Source organism: Salarias fasciatus, chromosome 11, assembly GCF_902148845.1.
Source record: "Salarias fasciatus chromosome 11, fSalaFa1.1, whole genome shotgun sequence".
NCBI lineage: Eukaryota > Metazoa > Chordata > Actinopteri > Blenniiformes > Blenniidae > Salarias > Salarias fasciatus.
The window spans coordinates 35,799,433-35,825,175 of NC_043755.1; the positions used below are offsets into that span (position 1 = coordinate 35,799,433).

The 25,743-nt window shown below is 52.6% G+C and overlaps 1 protein-coding gene across 1 annotated transcript in view; it reads left to right on the top strand.

Annotated features, from left to right (window-relative positions):
* The window catches only part of smg5 (SMG5 nonsense mediated mRNA decay factor), a 47,603-nt gene extending 22,086 nt beyond the window's left edge, over positions 1–25,517 (top strand). The window contains exons 12-22 of the mRNA XM_030102853.1: positions 5,036–5,899; positions 8,688–8,857; positions 8,919–8,994; positions 11,927–12,102; positions 21,841–21,999; positions 22,145–22,204; positions 22,360–22,519; positions 23,167–23,257; positions 23,327–23,401; positions 24,713–24,851; positions 25,302–25,517. Of these exons, the coding sequence (XP_029958713.1) occupies positions 5,036–5,899; positions 8,688–8,857; positions 8,919–8,994; positions 11,927–12,102; positions 21,841–21,999; positions 22,145–22,204; positions 22,360–22,519; positions 23,167–23,257; positions 23,327–23,401; positions 24,713–24,851; positions 25,302–25,385 (2,054 nt within the window). The 3' untranslated portion in view covers positions 25,386–25,517. The remainder of the gene's footprint in view (positions 1–5,035; positions 5,900–8,687; positions 8,858–8,918; positions 8,995–11,926; positions 12,103–21,840; positions 22,000–22,144; positions 22,205–22,359; positions 22,520–23,166; positions 23,258–23,326; positions 23,402–24,712; positions 24,852–25,301) is intronic.
* Positions 25,518–25,743: the final 226 nt, after the last annotated feature.

Genomic DNA, 25,743 nt, shown 5'->3' on the forward strand with positions numbered 1-25,743 from the left:
ACTGTGACTCTCTAACCCCCCCACTGGACTGTGACTCTCTACCCCCCCACTGGACTGTGACTCTCTGCCCCCCCACTGGACTCTGACTCTCTGCCCCCCCACTCGACTCTGACTCTCTACCCCCCCACTGGACTGTGACTCTCTACCCCCCACTGGACTGTGACTCTCTGGCCCCCCCACTGGACTCTGACTCTCTACCCCCCCACTGGACTGTGACTGTCTGCCCCCCCACTGGACTGTGACTCTCTGCCCCCCCACTGGACTCTGACTCTCTGCCCCCCCCCCCCCCCCCCCACATCTGACTCGCTACCCCCCCACTGGACTGTGACTCTCTGCCCCCCCACTGGACTCTGACTCTCTGCCCCCCCACTCGACTCTGACTCTCTACCCCCCCACTGGACTGTGACTCTCTGCCCCCCCCCACCTGGACTCTGCAGAGTCCTGTAACTCTCTCCTCCAGTTCTTTAATGACAAGGTCTTGAAAATCCACCAGCACCTCGGCTCCACTGCCTCCTCTCCCCTCCTCTGAACCTCTCCCGCCATCTCATTTATTTTCCACCTTTGACCTCCCTTCTCCTCCCTCATCCTGCCAGCTGGACCCCCTCCCCACAGTCCTGGTCAGATCCTGCCCCCCCTCTCTGCTGCCCCTCATATCAGCCATCATTCACTCCTCGCTGCCCTCTGGAACTGCTCCCGCTCCCCAGCCCCGTCCTGAAGGAACCTGGTCCAGATCCTGACAGCTCCAATAAGCTCCGCCCCATTTCCCACCTTCCCTTCATCTCCAGAATCCTCTCAGCTCCGCCCCTCCTCACCCACAACAGTCTTCATGAAGGATTGCAGTCCTGCCACAGCACCGAGACCGCTCTGATAAAGATCCCTGACGACCCTCTAATGGCGGCTGACTGCGGCTTCATCACCATCCTCATCCTCCTCCGTCCGAGTGCGACCTTCAGCACCGTTTCTCACTCCAGCCTGCTCTATAGAGTATCTGCAGTCATGTGACCTGGGAGCTGGCAACCGGAGAACCGCCGCCATGTTGGAGTGAAAACAACCAGTGATACGGTTTCACTCAGAGAGAGTAGTGCTCGTTCGGTGTTCTGTAACGGGGAAAATATGGACTGATGAGGAGAGCAGGGATGTTGTTGTGTTGTCAGATCAAGTGGACAATCTGGATGTAACACAAAGACCGGTACCGCGAGAAACTACGGCTTTCAGGCTGCAGCAGGACCCGTAAGCACGGCCAATCTGGAGAATGCCGACGTTTACTGTTCTCTCATGACAGTTCTTCAGCGAACAAGACCCTGGATTCATACCAGCATTCTGTTTCTGGCTTTGTGGAGCGCTGGGACAACACGGACAACGTTCTGGTCAAGTCTGCAGTGGTAGATCTGCTAGCTTAAATGTTAGAGTTAAACTCCAGCCGGAACGGACTTGTTCATCATGGAAGTCATTTAACCCGTTCAGTCCGACGGACCCGGTCCCAGTCCCGGGTCCAGCCGTCTGCTCCACTTCAACAGGTGTAAAAAGAGACTAAAATGCTGTGAGGATGATTTCTTTCAACAATGTCTCAATCAAGAAGACTGAATCTCACTAACTGAATGCTCCATGTTTCACAGCAGCAGCTCAGACCATGTTTCTCACACTTCTTCACCAAACCTCACAGCTGTTCAACCAAACGCGTTTCATGTCCTCACCGTTCTGTGGTCAGTGTCCATCTATCCAGCTCCTCTGACCAGGACTAACCTCTTAATCCTCTCGAATAGTGAAAGAGCGTCATGCGCCTGAATGTTTTCACTCCAACATGGCGGCAACTACCCAGCATGCATTGCGAGGCCGGGTGTGTCACGTCAGCTGCAAATAGTTTCCTCCATCGGCATCTCACAAACCCCCCTTCACTGGTTTCACTCCGCCCTCGCTGGCCGCACTCAGCTCATCCAGCTCAAGTCCTTCACCTCTCAGCCTCCCCGTCACTTCTGGCGTGCCCCAGGGCTCCGTCCTGGCGCCCCTCCTCTTCATTATATACCTCCTTCCCCTCTGTAACATTTTCCATAAAGATGGTATTAATTTTCATTGCTTCACCGATGACACCCAGCTCTATCTCTCAGTAAACCTGACTCCACTCCCCCCCTCCTCCCTCACCCTCTGCATCTCTGAAATCAAATCCTGGTTCACCTCAAATTCCCTGAAATTCAACAGTGATAAAACTGAACTTCATGTTGGCACCAAGTCCACAGTGTCCAGATCTACCAGGCTGTCCCTCACAGTGGACAGGTCCTCAGTGTCCAGATCTACCAGGCTGTCCCTCACAGTGGACAGGTCCTCAGTGTCCCCGTCCCCTCAGGTCTGGGTGTCGTCCTCCAGCTCACTCTCTTTACACTCCACATTAATAACATCACTCGGTCTGCACACTTCCATCTACGTAACATAAACCGTCTTCACCCCTCTCTCGCCCCTCTCTCGCCCCTCTTTGCTCCCCTCTCTCACCCTCTCTTGCCCTTCTCTCACCCCTCTCTCGCCCCTCTCGCGCCCCTCTCTCACCCTCTCTCGCCCTCTCTCGCCCTTCTCTCATCCCTCTCTCGCCCCTCTCTCGCCCTTCTCTCATCCCTCTCTCGCCCCCTCTCACCCTTCTCTCACCCCTCTCGCCCCTCTCTCACCCCTCTTGCTCCCCTCTCTCGCCCCTCTCTCGCCCTTCTCTCTCCCCTCCCACCCCTCTTGCTCCCCTCTCTCGCCCCTCTCTCACCCTTCTCTCACCCCTCTCACCCCTCTTGCTCCCCTCTCTCGCCCTTCTCTCACCCCTCTTGCTCCCCTCTCTCACCTTCTCTCACCCTCTCACCCCTCTTGCTCCCTCTCCCTCTCGCCCCTCTCTCGCCCTTCTCTCACCCCTCTTGCTCCCCTCTCTCGCCCTTCTCTCACCCCTCTCTCGCCCCTCTCTCACCCCTCTTGCTCCCCTCTCTCGCCCCTCTCTCGCCCTTCTCTCACCCCTCTTGCTCCCCTCTCTCGCCCTTCTCTCACCCCTCTCTCGCCCCTCTCTCACCCCTCTTGCTCCCCTCTCTCACTCCTCTCTCACCCTCTCTCGCCCCTCACACCACTGCCATCCTGGTCCACAGCCTGGTCACCTCCCGTCTGCACCACTGCACCTCCCTCCTCTCTGGTGTCCCCTACAAATCCCTCCAGAAGCTCCAGCTCCACGCCTCCACGGTAAACGGTGGAGATGAAGACCTGGTTTTACCTTCTTGAGGCGCCGGACGGTTTGCTGATCGGTCGCCCTGCTCCATGAACTCCCCAAACTCCTCCCAGACCCGAGTTTTTGCCTCCACAGCCACTCGGGCTGCAGTTCTCTTGTTTTGCCAGTTCCTGTCAGCTGCTTCTGGAGTCTCCTTCTTCAGCTTGACGGCAGCCCTTACTTCCTGTCTCCACCACCGGGTTGGATGGTTTCCGTTACGGCAGCACTGGAGGCCTCAGGACCACAGCTCCCAGCAGCTGCCTCCACACGGACAACATGGTCTACTGGTACTCAAATGTCCCCAGCCTCCCTCGGGACATGAGAGAAGCTCTCCTGGAGGTGCTAGTTAAAAACCCTGCTGACAGAGGGTTCCGTCAGACGTTCCCAGCAGACCCTCACTACATGTTTTTTCTGCCAAGTCTGTCCTGTTTCCTCCTCCGCCAGTGAATCCAACTCACCACCAGGTGGTGATCGGTTGACAGCTCTGCCTCTCTCTTCACCTGAGTCTCCAAAGCACGATGTCAGATGACACAACGTCAATCATCGACCTCTGACCTTGGGTGTCCTTGGGTGCTCTTATACCTGATGCACACTGGATGTGGTCCAGCTGCGGAACGACTGCGGGACAGACACCACAGCTAATCCATAGTCATAAAAATCAATGCCGTAGTTCACACCGGCTCCGGTCCAGCTCCGGTCTGGTCACGTTCCGGCCGCGGTCCGGCTACGGAGACCTTGCGGAGCTCCAGAATCTTTCCGCAAGGATCCTATTTATCCGCATGCCAGAGCGCTACTGCATCAGTTCAGACAGAAGGAAGTCGGTGCCGGAAGGAAACGCGATACGTGTTCAAAAATAAGTGATTTCAAAATAAAATCTGTCTTATTTTTTACTTAATATTCTATTTTTTTTTTTTTTTTTTTTGTTACTTCTTCTGGTAGAAAACAGAACAAACAGCATGATTTAGTCATACGCTTTAGAATAATGAACAGTTTTGTTCTGCTGCAGGAGAGTCAAATGACAGCAAAATGGCACAAAACAGCTCTGTGACCGGAGCAGCTCTATGTTGCCAGATTGGGCGGGCTTCTGCCAAATCAAGCTTCTTTTTGAACACGTCGGACGGGTTGATGAAATTATGTGTTTATGACGTGTTTTTTATTATGCAAAAACGGGATGGCGGTTTGGGCTGCTTTCTATTGAGTTAATATTGAGTTAAACGGGTTTCATATTGTTTACGGGGGCGAGCGACAGATCTGGCAACCTCTTCCAGCGGACTGCAGAGGCACCGCAAGCGGTGTGAATCGCAGTGCTTTTGTGAACGCGGTGATTTCGTTCCGTAGACGGACCGCAGCCGGAACCCATCCAGTGTGCGTCAGGCCTTATGGCCCCCTGTGCTCCAACATGGTGTTCCTTATGGACAAGCCGTGGCTGAACAGAAGTCCACTGACAGAGCACCGCTCGGTTCAGATGAGGAGGCCGTGCATCCCGACTCCCCCTCCAGGCCTCACTGTCGCTGCCCACGTGGGCGTCTCAGTCCCCAGTAGAACCATGGAGTACCACATGGAGCACTGTTCGGCCCCCCTCTCAAGGACTCCAGGAAGGCCGGGTACTCTGTACTGCTGTTTGACCTGTAAGCCGAGACACCAGTGAGGGGGGAATCTTTGTTGTGTCTCTGTCGGTTCTCCATTGTGTCTCTGTCTTGTCTTCTGTGTTTCATGTCTTCATCGTGTCTGCGTCTGTTATGTCTCTCTCTGTTGTATCTGTCGTCTCTTTCTCTCTGTCTCCCGTTAAGTGAGCCTGTCTGTCTCCTCCAGATGAGCTGGACATTAGGGACTTGTCCTCGGCGCCGGCTGACGCCCCCCCTCCCCTGCAGAATGGCTCCCTGGAACAGGAGGACGAGGAAGACAAGGACGACGACGAGACAACCCACGGTGCCGAGAAGGCAGGACGACCGGAGGAGGACAAGCAGAAGAAGAAGTACAGCCGTCTTTCTCGGCTCCGCCGCCGGCGCTGTGCGCGGAGTGCTGTCCGGGGGGGGGACGAGAGCGACCTCAGCGAAGGCTTCGAGAGCGAGGAGGAGGAGGAGGAGGAGGAGGAGGAGGAAGAGGAGCAGGGGACGGGGGCGGTTCACTCCGACGCCCCTCCAGCTCCAGCTCAGCTCCAACCTGCAGCTGGCCGGACGGAGGCGCTGGTGGAGGGCGGCCACTGGGGGAGTGGCTCCGAGGAGGAGGAGGGGGGGACGGCCTTCGACGTGGAGACGGACTCAGACATGAACAGCCAGGAGTCCCGCTCCGACCTGGAGGACATGGAGGACACGGACCACCTGGAGGGCCCGGTCCGGGAGCAGCAGCAGGACGAGGAGAGAGAGGAGGAGGGGGTCGGGGACGGGGACGACCCCCCCGCCACCAACGGGCCCCTCCTGCCACCAGACTCCAGCAGCATCAGTAGCAACCTGCAGGCCGTGTCGTCGCAGCTCTTCCAGGCCAAACGCTGCTTCCGCCTGGCCCCCACCTTCAGCAACATGCTGCTCCGGCCTCCACCCTCCTCCACCTCCTCAGGGATCCCCACACCCACAGACTGCTCCGCTCCCCCCTCCCAGGAGACCCCTCCTCCGCCCGGGGACTCCACCTCTGACCGCATTGTTATTGTTGGCACTGCCAACGGCAACACGCAGAACGGTAATCTGTTAACGAGCCTCTCCCTACTCTAATCTGCGCTTCCTTCATGTTAACGAGCCTCTCCCTGCTCTAATCTAAGGTACCTTCATGTTAACGAGCCTCTCCCTTCTCTAATCTGAGCTACTTTGTAATTAACGAGCCTCTCCCTGCTCTAATCTGAGCTACCTTGTAATTAACGAGCCTCTCCCTGCTCTAATCTGAGATACCTTGTAATTAACGAGCCTCTCCCTGCTCTAATCTGAGATACCTTGTAATAACAAGCCTCTCCCTGCTATAATCTGAGCTACCTTGTAATTAACGAGCCTCTACCTGCTCTAATCCTGAGCTACCTTGTAATTAACGAGCCTCTACCTGCTCTAATCTGAGCTACCTTGTAATTAACGAGCCTCTACCTGCTCTAATCTGAGCTACCTTGTAATTAACGAGCCTCTACCTGCTCTAATCTGAGCTACTTTCTAATTAACGAGCCTCTACTTACCCTAATCTGAGCTTCCTTCATGTTAACAAGCCTCTTCCTGCTCTAATCTGAGCTTCCGTCATGTTAGTGAGCCTCTCCCTGCTCTAATCTGAGCTTCCTTCATGTTAACGAGCCTCTCCCTGCTCTAATCTGAGCTACCTTGTAATAAACGAGCCTCCCCCTGCTCTAATCTGAGCTACCTTCTAATTAACGAGCCTCTCCCTGCTCTAATCTGAGCTTCCTTCTAATTAACGAGCCTCTCCCTGCTCTAATCTGAGCTTCCTTCATGTTAACAAGCGTCTTCCTGCTCTAATCTGAGCTTCCTTCATGTTAACGAGCCTCTCCCTGCTCTAATCTGAGCTTCCTTCATGTTAACGAGCCTCTCCCTGCGCTAATCTGAGCTACCTTGTAATTAACGAGCCTCTACCTGCTCTAATCTGAGCTACCTTGTAATTAACGAGCCTCCCCGAGCTCTAATCTGAGCTACCTTCTAATTAACGAGCCTCTCCCTGCTCTAATCTGAGCTTCCTTCATGTTAACGAGCCTCTCCCTACTCTAATCTGAGCTTCCTTCATGTTAACGAGCCTCTCCCTACTCTAATCTGCGCTTCCTTAATGTTAACGAGCCTCTCCCTGCTCTAATCTAAGGTACCTTCATGTTAACGAGCCTCTCCCTTCTCTAATCTGAGCTACCTTGTAATTAACGAGCCTCTCCCTGCTCTAATCTGAGATACCTTGTAATTAACGAGCCTCTCCCTGCTCTAATTTGAGATACCTTGTAATTAACAAGCCTCTCCCTGCTATAATCTGAGCTACCTTGTAATTAACGAGCCTCTACCTGCTCTAATCTGAGCTACCTTGTAATTAACGAGCCTCTACCTGCTCTAATCTGAGCTTCCTTGTAATTAACAAGCCTCTACCTGCTCTAATCTGAGCTACCTTGTAATTAACGAGCCTCTACCTGCTCTAATCTGAGCTACTTTCTAATTAACGAGCCTCTCCTTGCCCTAATCTGAGCTTCCTTCATGTTAACAAGCCTCTTCCTGCTCTAATCTGAGCTTCCGTCATGTTAGCGAGCCTCTCCCTGCTCTAATCTGAGCTTCCTTCATGTTAACGAGCCTCTCCCTGCTGTAATCTGAGCTACCTTGTAATTAACGAGCCTCCCCCTGCTCTAATCTGAGCTACCTTCTAATTAACGAGCCTCTCCCTGCTCTAATCTGAGCTTCCTTCTAATTAACGAGCCTCTCCCTGCTCTAATCTGAGCTTCCTTCATGTTAACAAGCCTCTTCCTGCTCTAATCTGAGCTTCCTTCATGTTAACGAGCCTCTCCCTGCTCTAATCTGAGTTTCCTTCATGTTAACGAGCCTCTCCCTGCGCTAATCTGAGCTACCTTGTAATTAACGAGCCTCTACCTGCTCTAATCTGAGCTACCTTGTAATTAACGAGCCTCCCCCTGCTCTAATCTGAGCTACCTTCTAATTAACGAGCCTCTCCCTGCTCTAATCTGAACTTCCTTCGAATTCATGAGCCTCTCCCTGCTCTAATCTGAACTTCCTTCATGATAACAAGCCTCTCCCCGCTCTAATCTGAGCTTCCTCCATGTTAACAAGCCTCTCCTTGCTCTAATCTGAGCTACCTTCAAGTTAACAAGCCTCTCCCTGCTCTAATCTGAGCTTCCTTCAAGTTAATAAGCCTCTCCCTGCTCGAATCTGAGCTACCTTCTAATTAACGAGCCTCTCCCTGTTCTAATCTGAGCTACCTTCTAATTAACGAGCCTCTCCCTGCTCTAATCTGAGTTTCCTTCTAATTAACGGGCCTCTCCCTGCTCTAATCTGAGCTTCCTTCATATGAACGAGCCTCTCCCTGCTCTAATCTGAGCTTCCTTAATATGAACGAGCCCCTCCCTGCTCTAATCTGAGCTTCCTTTATATGAACGAGCCCCTCCCTGCTCTAATCTGAGCTTCCTTTATATGAACGAGCCTCTCCCTGCTCTAATCTGAGCTTCCTTTATATGAACGAGCCTCTCCCTGCTCTAATCTGAGCTTCCTTTATATGAACGAGCCTCTCCCTGCTCTAATCTGAGCTTCTTTCATGTTAATGAGCCTCTCCCTGCTCTAATCCGAGCTACCTTCTAATTAACGAGCCTCTCTCTCCCTGCTCTAATCTGAGCTTCTTTCATATGAACGAGCCTCTCCCTGCTCTAATCTGAGCTTCCTTCATGTTAATGAGCCTCTCCCTGCTCTAATCTGAGCTTTTCTGGTAGTCTGCAGTTCATCCTTGTTTGTTGTCGTCGTCTTTCTCTTAACGCTCTACTCGTTTCCTCCCTCTTCAGACTTGGACTCAGACTCAGACATCAGTCATCACAGCTGTCATTCAGTCCATAGTGAGAAAACTCTCTTGGAGAAGCTGGAGATTCTGACCAATCAGGGCTTAATCCAGGTGGTCAAGATCTTTGTTGATTGGCTGAGAACAAACACCGACATCATCCTGATGTGTGCTCAGGTGAGGCCTCTTCCTGCTGCTCTGTGCGAACCTGGAGTCTCACAGTGTTTTCCTCCTGCAGAGCTCTCAGTCTCTCTGGGACCGACTGTCGGTGCTGCTCAACCTGCTCCCAGACGGCAGCAAGATGCTGGAGGCCGGTGAGTGAGGGTGGGTGGAGATGCTAGGTGGAGCCGCTGATGCACGTTCGCTTTATTTCTTTGAATGCATTGGGGCTTTTTTAAAGCTCCCATGTTATGCTATTTTCCAGTCACGTCATATAGGTCATAGAAGCCCAAAAACATAGCATATAAGTAGGGATGCACAATAATTATTGGTCCGATAAATTATTGGCCGATATGGGGCAAAAATGACGTCATTTTTATCGATCCGATAATTTAATTTAATCCGATAAATTAAACCGATAAATTAATGGGTTCAGAAAATTGCATGTCGGCATGCTGCACCTTTAACTGGCTCGAGGAGACGGCAGGTTTGTTCTGCGGGTTCATTGCTGCCCTGCATCTTGACTGCTAAGCTTCCAAAAGCTGCCACAGCCAGTGTTGCATTCCAAGGTGACTCGGGGACGCGAATACAGATGACAGCGAGCGGCGCAGTGTGGCAACTTTTCAAAACGGAACCTACTGTTGGGTGTACGCTGTGTCAGACAAAGCTGGTTTACAACAGCAGTATGGGATCTACGAGAGATCAGCCGCCACTGAAACACACCGACAAGCTGGAGGGAGAGATGCTGCAGCTAGCGCTCGCTAGCTAGCGAGCTAACGCTAGCATGAGGGATTTTATATACAACAAATTAAAGAAATGTGACAAGACACTTAGTGAACATATCATCAAGCTAACAGCTGAAATGGCCCTTTTGTCTGATAACTAGTAGAATGTCTTTGATTTAATGGAATTATGAGATCGTGTATTGCAAAGGCGACAGAGCCATCTTGTGGTCATTTAGTACAACTGCAATAGAAAAAGATAAATCTGACGTCATGTGTAGGAAAAAAATTGTAAATGTTGACATCCCTAGCTTTTAGATTTGAGGCTGTCATGTCAATGCATTTAATTTATTTCATAGTTGAAAAATATTTCACTTCATTTTTTGCCAGACGAACAATCACAGTTCTGTGAAACCCTTTTCTTAAAGGATACACTTTTTGCTTTAGTTGGGATTTGATGTCATTATATTTGATACACTGAGTTTTGAGAAGTTTGACAGTCTGTAAACGATTACAAGAGATTTTATTTGGATTTTTTTTTTGTTAGGAAAAAATAGACTGTTAAAGGTGCATTAAGGAGTTTGCACGTTTTATGTGAAACAGCGCCCCCTACAGACCTTGGGCGTAATGCAGCTTATTGAAAAACTCCTGCCTGTGGCTCGCTTGCACGGAAGAGCGGAACTCCTTCCTCACTCGTTTAGCAGCGCTCCAGTAAGATGTCAGTGTCTTCTCCCTGGTGGAGTCTGTGTGGAGCTGCAGTGCTAGAAGCCAGTCTGTTCTGACTTCCTGGAAGATCCTGCTCAGCTGTTGCTCACTAAGCATCTGGCGGAGTAATGGCGGACAAAACGAAACTTAACTAATCAGGCGAGCCGGAGTGTGCATTATGTCATTCCTCTCAAATTCTCCCCAAAAAAAAACTCTGGTGCCGGACCGGCACTGTGACTTTCAAGTGACAATTTAGCGCTGTTAGAGGTTCTTACAATGAATATGTCAGGGCACATAGTGCACATCATTGAAAATGTGTAACATATTTATGGTGGAAAATAAGTATTTTTAAAGTTGGAAAACTCCTTAATGCACCTTTAATCATTGTAACTGTTTGATATTTCCAAACAAAAATAAATGAACATGTGAAGAGTCTCTACTGTTGTTAGCTGTTCTCGTCAGGCCAGAGCTACTGAAGTAATATTTTTTTTAATCACTGCATCTTCAATGTTTTTATTCTCCTTTGTACACAACTTCAGATTATTTTAAGATTATATTGAAGATGAAATTGTGAACTTATCGGTTATCGGTATCGGTCACGAGAAGTAGTTAATTATCGGTATCGGTTGAAATTTTCCATATCGTGCATCCAGTGCATACAAGTTTGTTTGCCCCAAATTCATCCTATGTTCAGAGTTTGAGCGGTCTTAAAAGTGGCTCTGAGGAGCCCTCCTCAGAACAGGCTGTTTTTCACAGTCTATTTTCCGGGATGCACTTGATCGCATCCCAGCTGAAGTTTCAGTTTCATTTTCAAAAATGTAGTGTAGCGAGACAAGGAGGAAGAAGACAATTTTCAAATTTGAACGTCTTAATGAGGCTACGGCAACAATACTACTATAAGAAACTCTTCACAAAGTGAACAAAGTGTCATATGTCCCTTAATCAGAGCAGCGTTTGCAAGCAGAAACACACAGGGACTTTTCTGGGGACTGTCTGTCACTCGTCTGGGGCGGCGTCACCACCCCGGAGGAGCAGCGGTTTGGGTTTTTGATGTCACAAACCAGGGAATTTCAAAATGGAGTGTTTGAGCACACATGAAAGGTGAAAGGTGGAGCAAGCAAGGGAAGGAGAGAATAGACTTTTCTCATTTTGGGGGGGGGGGGGGGGGGGGGGGGGGGTTTGTGGACAGGCTCAGGATGCATATTATTGTTACAAAACCATTGTGAAGTGAATTTTGGGTAATATGGGACCTTTAAAATCTGTTTCAACTGCCAATGATCAGACACCAATGCAGCAGCGACCGACCAGCTGAGACAAGCTAATGCTAAGCTGATGTCAATGCATTGGTAATCAACCACGCAATGTGGCGTGAAGCAGATCACCCGGTTTGATCAGGAGGGGTCCGTGTCGATGCTCCTCAGTTCTCCAGCCTGTCCTGATGAAGCAGAGCAGGAACATGAGGATGGTCCTGTAGTAATAATGATGGTAATAGTACATTGTGGCTGTCGCAGAAAGAGCGCTTTTCAAAACAAGGACACTTTACAATGAATTAAAAACACCCTGTGGACTGTCCACTGTGAGGGACAGCCTGTTCGATCTGGACAGTGTGGACTTGGTGCCAACAAGAAAAACTTCAGTTTTATCACCGTTTGTGTGATAGATCTGGATCTGGACTCTCAGCTGACCCACCTGCTGACGGAGTGTGAGAATCCTGCTCTGGTTCAGACTCTGCTGCTGCCTGAGGATCTGGCTCTCAGACACCTCCCTGCTCTGAACACGGCCCACCGCCGGCTGGACTTCACCCAGAGGACCCGCCCCCTCAGCCCCCTGCAGGAGGTACACACACACACACACACACACACACACACACACACTGGAGAGAGTTGTAGTGGAGGGTGCTGCTCACTCTGCTGAAGGAGCTCATAGAATTTAAGAGTCTCTTCTGGATTTTAATCATTAGAGGTCTGGTCCTGGTTCTGGGTGGTCTTGGTTCTGGTTGGTCCTGGTTCTGGTTGGTCCTGGTTCTGGGTTGTCTTGGTTCTGGGTGGTCCTGCTCCTGGTTGGTCCTGGTCCTGGTTGGTCCTGGTTCTGGGTTGTCTTGGTTCTGGGTGGTCCTGCTCCTGGTTGGTCCTGGTTCTGGTTGGTCCTGGTCCTGGTTGGTCCTGGTTCTGGGTTGTCTTGGTTCTGGGTGGTCCTGCTCCTGGTTGGTCCTGGTCCTGGTTGGTCCTGGTTCTGGTTGGTCCTGGTCCTGGTTGGTCCTGGTTCTGGGTGGTCCTGGTTCTGGGTGGTCCTGGTTGTGCTCTGCAGCATTGTTTGGTGTTTGGTGTTGAACACAGGAACAGGATCAGCAGAGTTCTGCTCAGAGTCTCAGGTTGGTCTTTGTCCCGGTCTGGATAATCCTGGTTGGTGATTGGACCCAGACTTCACGACCATAATGAGAAGCTGGTTCTATAACCGAGTCCTGGACTCTGGTCCAGTCTGGTTTCATGTTCTGTTGATGCAGAAAGCCGTCCTGGCCTCGGCCCAGATCCTTACAGCTGGTCTGAGTCTCCGGTGGAGCCGGTGTGAGGCCCAGAAGTGTGTAGTTTGTAGTGTGTAGTTTGTAGTGTGTCCAGGAGGAGTGTGTGTGGAGTGCAGGCTGGGCCACTGTTCTAGTTCTGGACTGGTTTCCTGTCAGGACCAGGTCTGGAGAACTGCTGCAGGAGATCCAGCTGTTGGAACCTTCTCTGGCCGGAGACAGGGGGGGGGGGGGGAGGGGGAGGGGGTGGGGGGGGGGGGGGGGGTTGGGGGAGCGGAGGGGCGCTGCAGAATTTAGTGCGGGCGGCGCCCGGACTGAAAAGGTCTGGTGGAAACCCTGAGGTTTTCCCTCCTGTTGCTCTCTGCAGCAGTCGGTCCAGCAGAGCCTGGTCCAGCAGAGCCTGGTCCAGCAGAGCCTGGTCCAGCAGAGCCTGGTCCAGCAGAACCTGGTCCAGCAGAGCCTGGTCCAGCAGAGCCTGGTCCAGCAGAGCCTGGTCCAGACTGAATCGATGCTGTCTGAAGTCCAGGAAGCAGAACAGTTTCTCTTGTCCTGGTTTGTGGTCCTCTCAGGGACTGAGGGGGACGTGATCCGCCGTGCAGTGGTCTGGTCAGAAGCCAGTCTGGGACTGGTCAGGACGGAGGAGCAGCCGGTGGTTTTACCGAGGCTGCTGCTGACACAGGGTCCACCGTGGCTGTTGGGTCCAGTTTGTCTCGGGTCTGGTGAAGGGGGCTTATTAGTCCTTGGTTCCAAACGTCCAGGAAGATCCCGGTGTTGAGGACAGTCAGTCTCTCGGAGCGTTTCTCCGCCACCCCCCCATCCATCACAGAAGAAATTCAACAATAAATTACCACTTTGGTGTTTTTTTAATCCCCGCGGAAGATTAACTTTCAAGCTGCGGAATCAAGAATTCCTCCTGCAGACTCAGGATTACGCTTCGCGGAATCTGGACTGTTTCTCTGCAGAGTCCTTGCGGGTCTCACCATCGACTCCGGAGACATCGCCGGTGGCAGAGACACAGAAAAGAGCTCTGATATCTGAAATGTCCAACCAGAAGAGGCTGGACATCCTGTTCCTCCCCCTCTGATGAGACTGACTGGACTTTATGGTGGGGGGGCTCCTGCACCTTCACCTCAGGGACCACCTCCAGTGCTGGACTCGCTGTGCTGGTTCTCGGTTCTGTCCCGGGAGGAGGTGGTGCTCGGCAGGCTGCTGGTGGTCAGGGCAGAAATCATCAACACCATTTTTTGTTTTGCTAACGTCTTCGCTCCGACCATCGGAGCTGAGAGAAGTTATTTTTTCAGCACTTTAAAGACCGGCTAGCGATCCAGCAGCTGGACCAGCTGCTGATCAGAGGGACTTTAACCCAACAGGACCGGTGTGGAGCCCCGCCCTGACCTCCGTCCTCTCCCGGCTGGACCTCGTGGACACTGACAGGGTGAAGCAGCAGGTCCAGACGGTCCAGCTGGCCCGGGTCAGCAGCAGGGTCAGAGCAGCCAGACGGGACAGGATCCACACCTCCACCTGGTCCACTGCTCCATCAGTCCAGCTGGCTACACAGACCCCCACCTCCTCGCCTCAGCTGATCCCACCAGCGCCCCCTGCTGCGGGAGAAGAGGATGGACCTGAGCTCCTTCCTGCAGGAGGGGGACAGGAGCCCTGGGGAGGTCCCGGGGAGGTCCCGGGGAGGTCCCGGTGAGGTCCCGGTGTCTCCAGCTGGAGGACATGGACGCCCCGAGCTCTTTCTTCTGTCCTGCTTCAGGTTCCAGGTGGGAGGACCACATCAGATCCAGCTGAGATGAGGAGCCTCGCCATGGACTTTTATTCAGAGCTGTTTGGGGCAGAGGACTGGGACCTGGAGGGTCTGGAGGACCTGGAGGGTCTGGAGGAGCTTCTGGAGGGTCTGGAGGACCTGGAGGGTCTGGAGGAGCTTCTGGAGGGTCTGGAGGAGCTTCTGGAGGGTCTGGAGGAGCTTCTGGAGGGTCTGGAGGACCTGGAGGGTCTGGAGGAGCTTCTGGAGGGTCTGGAGGAGCTTCTGGAGGGTCTGGAGGAGCTTCTGGAGGGTCTGGAGGACCTGGAGGGTCTGGAGGAGCTTCTGGAGGGTCTGGAGGAGCTTCTGGAGGGTCTGGAGGAGCTTCTGGAGGGTCTGGAGGAGCTTCTGGAGGGTCGGGAGGACCTGGAGGGTCGGGAGGACCTGGAGGGTCTGGAGGAGCTTCTGGAGGGTCTCCACGGCTCAGTCAGGACCAGAGACGTCTCTGGAGGAGCTGAATGAAGCTGTGGGTCAGATGTCCTCAGGACGAGCCCCGGGGATGGACGGGCTCTCCATGACTACTTTAAAAGGTCCTGGAGGGTCCCGGGACAGGACCGTCACGGCGTCCTGCTGGAGGGTCTGCGGTCTGGATCTGTCCCAGTGTCCTGCAGGACAGCTGTACTGTCCCTGCTCCAGAAAGGACACTGGACTCTTCTAAAACCTGGAGACCTGTGTCTCTGCTCTGTCCAACAGGCTACGGGACGTCCTGGGCAGGACTGTGGACCCTGATCAGAGCTACTGCATTCCAGGGAGGACTATCAGGACAGAGACGGGATGGACGTGTCCACATGGTTTACTCTGGACTGTGGCATCGTGTCTCTGGATCAGGAGAAGCTTTTGATCGGGTCCATCACTCTGATTGGTTCTCTGCACTCCGGGCTTCTGGTTCTGGTCAGGGATGTGCGAGTACCGATACCAGATATCGGTATCGGGCCGATACTGGCCTTATTTCAAAGTATCGAGCACTCGTGAAGGCCGCCGATACCAGCCGCCGATACTCAAGGCGAGAAAATCTGAGGCGTAGTGAGCCCTCCTCACCAGCAGATGGCGGTAGTGCAACCGAATGGGATGCAGGCTGCCATTAAACATGACAGAGGAAGAAGCCCTCCTCTCCGGGAGCTGGTGCTGACAGGCGCTGGGCGGCGGGCGCTGCACCGCAGGGGGCTGACTTCTCCATGAGCGTCACGTCCAGAGCGGAGACGACAGGATGAATCCAGAGCGGCTGCTCGTCTCACCAGAACTTCGCCGGAGTGGAAATTCTTTTATATCAGCGAAAACCAGCCGAGCTTTGCAGAATGCTAGTCCAAAAAAGTTCATTTGGTCCTCAAAAAGTTATAATCCAAAGGCGAAAGTTCTTCTAAATAGACAAATAACACCACATTGGTCTGTTTAGAAGAACTTTCGCCTTTGCAGAATGCTAACTCTGCAATGCTAAAACTGCTAGAGCAGGTGCACAATCTTGATCATTTACCATTAGTAATTTGTTGAAACACCTCAGAGCGAAGCATGTGGACGAGAGTCTGACGAGAGGCTGACGCTGTTGTGCTGGAAGAAAAAACCTCCTGCAGCAACTCGACGGCAAACTCTGCAGAAGACCGAGAAGCTGAAGAGCAGCGATCCGAGAGCAGCACAGAGAACAGCAGCAGCTCCTGGTGCAACTCTTAAAGGAACACTCCGAAGATTTTGGACCCACGCCCTGTCCCGATCATCTACACAGTGAGACAAGCTCATAAATGCCTTTCTTGTGTCCGTTCGTCCAGCGGCTGGCTCCCAGCTGTTAGCATCGTAGTTAGCTTAGCTCAACTGCTGGAGGTGAAGAGGAAACAGAGCCGGACTGACGAAAGTGGACAAAATCCTCCTTCCAGTGGTCCAGGGGACGGCGTATTAGCACGTGAATTAAATCCCAGTGGTTATAAAACATTTTAAAAGACGTGTTTTCTTTTCAGTCCGTTGAAATAGCGTTTTGATTCACAGACCTGCGCATGGCAGCGCTCCACGGAAGGATATACCGGAGCACAGCGGCCGAGTCCACGGCTTCTGCTGCTGTGCTCTGAGGTGCTGAAACAATATGAGAACAGTAACTGTACAGCTGCATACCAAATGGTGTAGTTACACTCCACTAATTAACATCGGATCAAATGATTAACAGAGGATCCACAGGGTGCAAAATCTGCTATAACTGCAAGATTAACGAAATCATTTATGGACAGCAGGGACAAAGCATTTGTGTATTACTGAAGAATGACAACTGATATAATGTCTACTGAACAATCGCTGGGATATTTTTCTTTTTCTGTTTCCATTCTCTGCTTATGGCAGATTTTTATGAAGGAAAACAAGCATGTTCAGTTTATCAGGTTTCAAGCTGGAGCGAAACACTGAATGTTCCCTGAAGAACTGAGAAGTCTTTCAGATGAAAAACTGGTGGCAGGAACACAGAGGGCAGTGGTGTGACCCCCTTTCGCAGATACCTTAGCTCGGTATTTCTTGTAAATTGGCGTGTCGTCAAGCTTGTTCGCTTCCACCTTTAGGGACCAAAAAACTCCCACACCACCAACTTCACTTTCTTCGGGGAGGATAGAGCGTCTCGCTGTCGTGGCCGGCCACCGCCGACATGTTTAGTTCACTCGTGACGCTCGCTAACTGGGAGCCACGCTAGCTAGGAGCTGTGCTGCTACCGCTGCTCTGCTGTGTGTGTGTGTGTGTGTGTGTGTGTGTGTGTGTGTGTGTGTGTGTGTGTGTGTGTGTGTGTGTGTGTGTGTGTGTGTGGGGGGGGTTGCTGCTGCAGGAGGGAGACGAAGCAGGGCGGAAGAACAGGCGCGGATTTTGAAAATACGCTTCAACACGTTTCAAGTGGCTCTAGATCCTCTGTGCGATATTATCATGTGCACATTTTGAACACGATATTGAAATTTCATTTTTCAGTACCACGATTATCGTCAATACCGGTTTACCGCGACAGCCCTATTTCATAAAAACTCGTTAAAATTAGTACATTTCAAAACTTTAGTTCATATAAAATGTAAAACTCAGAGAAAACTGTTTTATCTTGTATTTTAGTTCTTTTTTAATTTTTTTTTAAAATAAGTTCATTTTAAAAAGTGTATAACTCAGAGTTTTGTTTACATCTTGTACTTCAGTTAATTTAAAAAAAAAAAACTTAATACTCAAGTTGTTTTCTCTTGCACTTAAAGCTGGTGTCCGGAGTTTCTGTTCGTTTCCAACGTATGAATCATTTTTCAGCAGCTTCAGTGTGTCAGTCTGGTTCATACTACAATATAATATCAGCATAAAGCAATATAAAAATGTATTTATGAGCCCCGCCTTCCTCTCATAGACCCCCATGTTATCTGAAAAAGCGCCGGTCAGCTTCAGCCAATAGATTTCGAGCTTCCTCATTCTCGTGTTGTCAGTCAGTGTGGAGCAGCCAGAGAGCACGGCGCTCGCCCAGCAGAGGAGAGTTAGCTCTGCAGCAGATATATCCACCGTCTGCTGAACATCCAGGAAACAGCTCAACATGGAGGATGCTGCAGGACTGGAGGCTCTCATTTTCACCCGACGGATAATAGCGTGCACAATTAAAGGGGCGTGGCTTGGTCGCTCATGAAAGCAGAGGGAGGGCGGAGCCTGAGACGTGGATTAAAAAAAAAAACTCTCTCTTTCAAAACTCCGGACACGAGCTTTAGGGCCAATCCCAATTCTACCCCTTACCCCTCCCCCTATGATATGCGCGTTCACGAGGCTTCAGGGCGATCCCAGTTCTACTTTTTGAAAAGGGGTAGGGCAAAGGGGAGGGGCTATTTCACCCCTTTCAGCGAAGTCTGCATCGATGCTCCCTATTCTCTATAGAGGTAGGCGGAGTTTCACATTGGCCAGAAAAAAAACATGGCGCCCACCGAGGAGTCGCACAGATGTAAGATTGCTTTCTGTATACTATTTAAAAAGCTATAAAAAGTGTATTTGCTTCACTGAATTTATAGATATACTAGTGTGACAGTGTCCCAGTCATGGATTAACGTTTTAGCGCTGCGTAGCTCCGTTTCCAGTCGTAAATTTGTAACTTCTGAAGAGCGCTAATCACTGTATTAACGTCAGCTTTTATCACGTTTTTAACGTAATATGTTTGACACAGGGACCCCGATGAAACCCGACTGCTGATTCAGTTTAGAGGTGAAAATGAAGGAAAGTTTTTTAAATCAAAATACAGCGCCGAAACACAGTGGGAGTAAATTGTATTATTCGTCTGAGCTCTAATATGTCAGTAATAAAAGGTGTTTATATAAACATGTATTACTTTAGGAAATTCATAAAAGAAAATGGCTTGGAAGGGGAAGTTACAGCCCAGCAAGCTCCAAAAAAGTGGGAGAACCTCAAAAATAAATATAAGGTAAATAATAATACCATTATTAAAAAATAAAAGTAATTTCTAATATCCATAATTTGTTGTTGTCATAGGAGCGCGGCGGGGCTTAAAGGGCCGAGGGGGATCCCAGTTCATAGTGCTGCAAAGAGCCCCGGCCCTCAGCCCTGTTCTGAAGGGGGGGGAGAGTGAGAGGGGGAGGGCCCAGGGCTGAGGGGGAGGGGGAAGGGGAGAATTGGGATTGGCCCTTAATGTCATTTAAATAAGTGTAAAACTCAAAGAGTTGTTTGTTTTATTTTTAGACTATTATTTTGGACTTAAACTTAGTGGCTGTGCTGCCTCTTTCAGAAATAAGTCATTTTTCAAAAATGATCTGTCATTGCATTATTTTAAATTTTATGTATCAAAAGTATCGGTATGAGTATCAGTATCGGTGAGTACTGAAGATTAAGTACTTGTACTCGGTATTGGTCTGAAAAAAAGTGGTATGGAGCATTCCTGGTTCTGGTGAGGGTTCTGTATCATGGATCGGTCTCTTGTATCACGTTGCACAGTGTTTGGTGAAGGAGGGGGCGGGGCTGAGTCGCCAGTCCCCGTCCAGGGACCAGGCAGGGCTGTCCCCGTCCAGGGACCAGACAGTGCCCAGTCTTCCTGGGGGGTTGCAGTGGGGGAGGGGGGGGGGCTGAAGCTGTTGGGGGTTTCTGGGCTCAGACCAGTTCCTCACGAAGACCTGGGACGGAGTGTGTGTTCAGGACGAGGTGTGTGAGGCTGTCTGGAGACGGCTGCTGCCCCGGTTGTCCTCTGGGGGGACAGTTCTGGTCGCTGGACTCTCTGGGACAGGCTGGTTGCTGTGACTCCACCCAGAGGCCTGGTGGAGGACTGGAGGACTTCCAGAGGACTGTCCTGGACTTCTTCTGGTCAGGACACCACTGGATCAGAGCGGTGGCCCTCACTGGCTGAGGGAGGCCAGGGTCTGGTCCACATCCAGTCGAAGATCAGCGGATTTGGACTCCAGACCGCTCACAGACCTGCCAACCTGTACGCATGTTGCGTAGCAGGTTTGCAATCTGACATCAACATCCGCCGGTCCGCTCCGCCTCGTGAAACGACGCAAAAAGCTGCAGACGTCTGTGAGCGCTGTTAGAAGTGTGGACGTGCAGTACTCATGTCTGACACCAGGAGGCAGCAGCAGGGCTCTCAAGTGTCACGCATTTTGGTGTGTTGTCTCGCAGTCACGCCACGCCACACATTGTGTTTGTCCCGCTGTTAAAATACCGGTAAATTTGCGTGCTGCTATGTGACCGGGAGGAAACGCGTGTCGACCCTGCTACCTACCTGTCAATCAAAACAGAAAAGGGGCGGGCTAAGAGAGCGCGATAACCAATGACGAAAAGCAGCCTTTGAGGCCCTCCTCAGCCTCTGAGGGGTTTTCTCAAGGACCGGACTGGGATCCAGCTCTGGAGTGAGGGGGTCTGGTTTCCCACGCTGTCTGTCAGCCCTGCGGTGGGCGGATGGCGGGTGGAGGAGGGACAAACCTGGACAGGTTCAAGGAGGCAACCAAGAAAGACCTGTTCCCCGAGACCTGTACTGGGCCAAGTTGGCTGTGTGGTTGACCCAAAAGAACCAGTCCCGAGGGTCTGGCAGCACAGACCTGGTTCTGGTTCTGAAAGGCCTGATCCGGATCCTCATTTGGTCCAGGCTGAAAGTGGAGTTTGCGTTCTTCCATCTGATGGACGATGTGACGGGTCTTCAGTGGACTGTGGGCCATGAGGACGTTCTGTGGACAGCAGGACGGAAAGCTAGACGGACAGCTGGACTGGGCGGACAGCTGGACGGACAGCTGGGCGGACAACTGGGCGGACAGGTGGACTGACAGCTGGACGGACAGCTGGGCAGACAGCTGGGCGGACAGGTGGACTGACAGCTGGACGGACAGCTGGACTGGACGGACAGCTGGGCGGACAGGTGGACCGACAGCTGGACGGACAGCTGGACAGACAGCTGGGCGGACAGGTGGACTGACAGCTGGGCGGACAGCTGGGCGGACAGGTGGACGGACAGCTGGACAGACAGCTGGGCGGACAGCTGGGCGGACAGGTGGACTGACACCTGGACGGACAGCTGGACTGGACGGACAGCTGGGCGGACAGGTGGACCGACAGCTGGACGGACAGCTGGACGGACAGCTGGACTGGGCGGACAGCTGGACGGACAGCTGGGCAGACAGCTGGGCGGACAGGTGGACTGACAGCTGGACGGACAGCTGGGCAGACAGCTGGGCGGACAGGTGGACTGACAGCTGGACGGACAGCTGGACTGGACGGACAGCTGGGCGGACAGGTGGACCGACAGCTGGACGGACAGCTGGACAGACAGCTGGGCGGACAGGTGGACTGACAGCTGGACAGACAGCTGGGCGGACAGCTGGGCGGACAGGTGGACTGACAGCTGGGCGGACAGCTGGGCGGACAGGTGGACGGACAGCTGGACAGACAGCTGGGCGGACAGCTGGGCGGACAGGTGGACTGACAGCTGGACGGACAGCTGGACTGGACGGACAGCTGGGCGGACAGGTGGACCGACAGCTGGACGGACAGCTGGACAGACAGCTGGGCGGACAGGTGGACTGACAGCTGGGCGGACAGCTGGGCGGACAGGTGGACGGACAGCTGGACAGACAGCTGGGCGGACAGCTGGGCGGACAGGTGGACTGACACCTGGATGGACAGGTGGAGGGACAGCTGGACATTCTTTGAGGATTTGTTGGCTGTTCCTGTGTTTCATGAGGTTTCTCTGCTTTTTGGGTTGAAGGATAAAGTACTGCAGCGTAACACTGAGCCTCTCTCTCTCTTTCTCTCTCTTTCTCTCTCTTTCTCTCTCTCTCCCCAGTGTGTAGTTCGAGTGTCTTGTATCCGTAGTTTCGGTCACTTCCTGTCGAATCTCCAAGGCAACGTGCTGCGGTTCAACAGGGAGGCGGGAATCTTCACCAGCATCAGCCAATCAGAGCCGGAGAATCTGGTGCAGCAGGCCAAGGCTCAGTTCAGGATGGTGAGAAATAGACGGACCACGTGTGGGATCCGGGCTGGACCCTTCATCTGGACCTGCTGACTGGTGTGTGTGTGTGTGTGTGTGTGTGTGTGTGTGGTGTGTGTGTGTGTGTGTGTGTGTGTGTGTGTGTGTGTGGTGTGTGTAGGCTGAGGAGGAGGCCCGTCAGAACCGCCTCATGAGGGACATGGCTCAGCTCCGCCTGCAGGTGTGTCCATCACTCTTGTAAATGTCCAGACGTTCTGCAGAAGCTCCGCCTCTGGAGCCAATCAAACGCTTTGATCTGCTGGATGGAGAGAAGACACCTGTCCTCCTAGAACCCTGCCACCCATCCTCACTGTCCTCTCTGCCCCCCCGTCTCAGCTGGAGGTGTCTCAGTTAGAGGGTAGTCTCCAGCACCCCAAGGCTCAGTCCTCCATGTCTCCGTACCTCGTCCCCGACTGCTCCGCCTTCTGTCAACACCTGAGTCTCATCAGACAGCTGTCAGCCAGCGGCTGCTTCATCATCATCGTCCCCCGGACAGGTGGGTGTCCTCCTCCTCCTCCTCCTCCTCTTCATCACGTTGCTGTTTTGACATGAATTAATTCAAGGCTCCCGATTAGGATCTACTGGCCAGAAACTGTAAAATCCAGTAGAGTGCAATAGAGTCCTATAGAAAGCAGACGAATACAGTAGAGTCCAGGAGAGACCAGTACAATGCAGTAGAGACCAGTAGAGTCCAGGAGAGACCAGTACAATGCAGTAGAGACCAGTAGAGTCCAGGAGAGACCAGTACAATGCAGTAGAGACCAGTAGAGTCCAGGAGAGACCAGTACAATGCAGTAGAGACCAGTAGAGTCCAGGAGAGACCAGTACAATGCAGTAGAGACCAGTAGAGTCCAGGAGAGACCAGTACAATGCAGTAGAGACCAGTAGAGTCCAGGAGAGACCAGTACAATGCAGTAGAGACCAGTAGAGTCCAGGAGAGACCAGTACAATGCAGTAGAGACCAGTAGAGTCCAGGAGAATGCAGACTGGTCCTGTGCGAATGCTTGTGGAGGGTAGCTGACTGAGCAGAGGTCTCTGGGGACATCAGTCCTGTGACAGTCGTCCATTGAACTCTTTCCAGAGGAGGAGTTGGAGAAGTTCTTGTCTTGGTGGTCTACTTGGTATTGATCTGTGTGGTTGCAGTGATTGACGGACTGGACCGGTTAAAGAAGGAGAACCCCGGAGCGAGGGATGGGATCCGTTTCCTAGAATCTGAGTTCCGTAAAGGCAACAGGTGGGCGGAGTCCAGATTACAGGTGCTCCCCACCAGTCCGGATCTGCTTCAGTGCTCGTCTCTCTGCAGGTACATCCGCTGTCAGAAGGAGTCCGGGCGCAGCCTTGAGCGAGACAAAGTGAAACGGCAGGACATCGAAGCCTGGTATGTGAATGATTTACTGTAGGACACGCCCGCTGCACTGTAGGACACGCCCACTGCACTGTAGGACACGCCCACTGCACTGTAGGACACGCCCGCTGCACTGTAGGACACGCCCACTGCACTGTAGGACACGCCCGCTGCACTGTAGGACACGCCCACTGCACTGTAGGACACGCCCAGTGCACTGTAGGACACGCCCACTGCACTGTAGGGCGCGGACACTGCACTGTAGGACACGCCCACTGCACTGTAGGACACGCCCGCTGCACTGTAGGACACGCCCACTGCACTGTAGGGCGCGGACACTGCACTGTAGGACACGCCCACTGCACTGTAGGACACGCCCAGTGCACTGTAGGACACGCCCGCTGCACTGTAGGACACGCCCACTGCACTGTAGGGCGCGGACACTGCACTGTAGGACACGCCCACTGCACTGTAGGACACGCCCACTGCACTGTAGGACACGCCCAGTGCACTGTAGGACGCGCCCACTGCACTGTAGGACACGCCCACTGCACTGTAGGACACGCCCACTGCACTGTAGGACACGCCCAGTGCACTGTAGGACACGCCCAGTGCACTGTAGGACACGCCCACTGCACTGTAGGACACGCCCAGTGCACTGTAGGACACGCCCAGTGCACTGTAGGACACGCCCACTGCACTGTAGGACGCGGACACTGCACTGTAGGACACGCCCACTGCACTGTAGGACACGCCCAGTGCACTGTAGGACACGCCCAGTGCACTGTAGGACACGCCCACTGCACTGTAGGACACGCCCAGTGCACTGTAGGACGCGGACACTGCACTGTAGGACACGCCCACTGCACTGTAGGACGCGGACACTGCACTGTAGGACGCGGACACTGCACTGTAGGACACGCCCACTGCACTGTAGGACGCGGACACTGCACTGTAGGACACGCCCAGTGCACTGTAGGACACGCCCAGTGCACTGTAGGACGCGGACACTGCACTGTAGGACACGCCCACTGCACTGTAGGACACGCCCACTGCACTGTAGGACACGCCCAGTGCACTGTAGGACGCGGACACTGTAAGGAAGTAAAGTTTATTTATACAGCACATTTAACAGACAAAAAAGCTACAAAGTGTTTCACAGCATATATAAATAAGACAACAATTAAATACACAGATAAATAAACAACACTAAAAAAGAGATCAAAAGTGCACTGCAGGACATGAGGAAATGAGTGGTGAACTCTTCAAACTCCCTCAGATTGGGTTTCCCCTTCGTATCGGTCAAACCGGTGACGACAACTCGTCTTTGTTTCTGGTTTTCAGGCACCTGTTCAAGATGGTGGACAGCTGCCGCCAGCTGACTGTCTCCCAGAGCAATGGGGACGAGGACACCGCCGGCATGGTGACCATCCTGACGGGTCAGCAGCTGGAGGAGCTCTGCACTCGCTCAGCGGCCATGAAGGTCAGTCTGGAGACGAGAGGGACACTAAGTTTTAATCCTCATTCCAATCGGTGTTTGTCAACTGGTGGGTCGAGCCACCTGTTGTGAAACCCCCTTTTAAACGACAGCTTTAGAAGTCATCAGCAATTAAACAGTATGCAAAGCAGAATGAAATGAGCAGCTCTGCAGAGGCTCCAAAGCGACTCTACAGCAGGGGTCTCAAACTGGGATTCTGGAGCGCCGCAGCCCTGCGTGTTGTCCGCTGCTTCCTGTTTCAGCAGGAAGCCTGCTAACCAGCCTGAATGCAATCAGCCGCGTTGAAGCAGGGAGAACATGCAGACATGCAGGATGCTGGCCCTGGAGGCCCTGCTGTAGAGGCCCCGCAGTGGCTCTGAGCTGGACACGGTGTGGTCTGGAGGCGGGGCGATGCGGCGGCCGCCTGCGTGTCACTAAACGAGCGTCACTCCCCAGGCGGCGCTGGCGGCTGCTGGATCGGCGGGAATGGAGCTGAAGAACATGGTGGAATTCTACCGGCAGTGGAAGGAGATGGGCTGAGAGGAAGAGGAGGAGGAGGAAGAGCTGTCACCACTCTCTCTCTCTCTTCTTTCTCTCTCTCTCTCTCTCTCTCTCTCCCCCTCTCCTGCTCTCTCTTGCTATCGCTCGCTTTCGCACTCTCTCTCTCTCCCTCTCTCCCTCCCTCCCTCTGCCACTCTCTTGCTCTCTCTCTCTCTCTCTCTCCTCCTCTCACCCTCTCAGGCTCTCTCTCCCTCCCTCTGCCACTCTCTTGCTCGCTCTCTCTCTCTCTCTCTCTCTCTCTGCATATACAAAGGAAATTAAGCAGGATTCTGTCAAAGGAGGCGGAGTTTCTAAAACTGCCAGAGAATCTGAAAATACTGAAGACGAGAGAAGAACA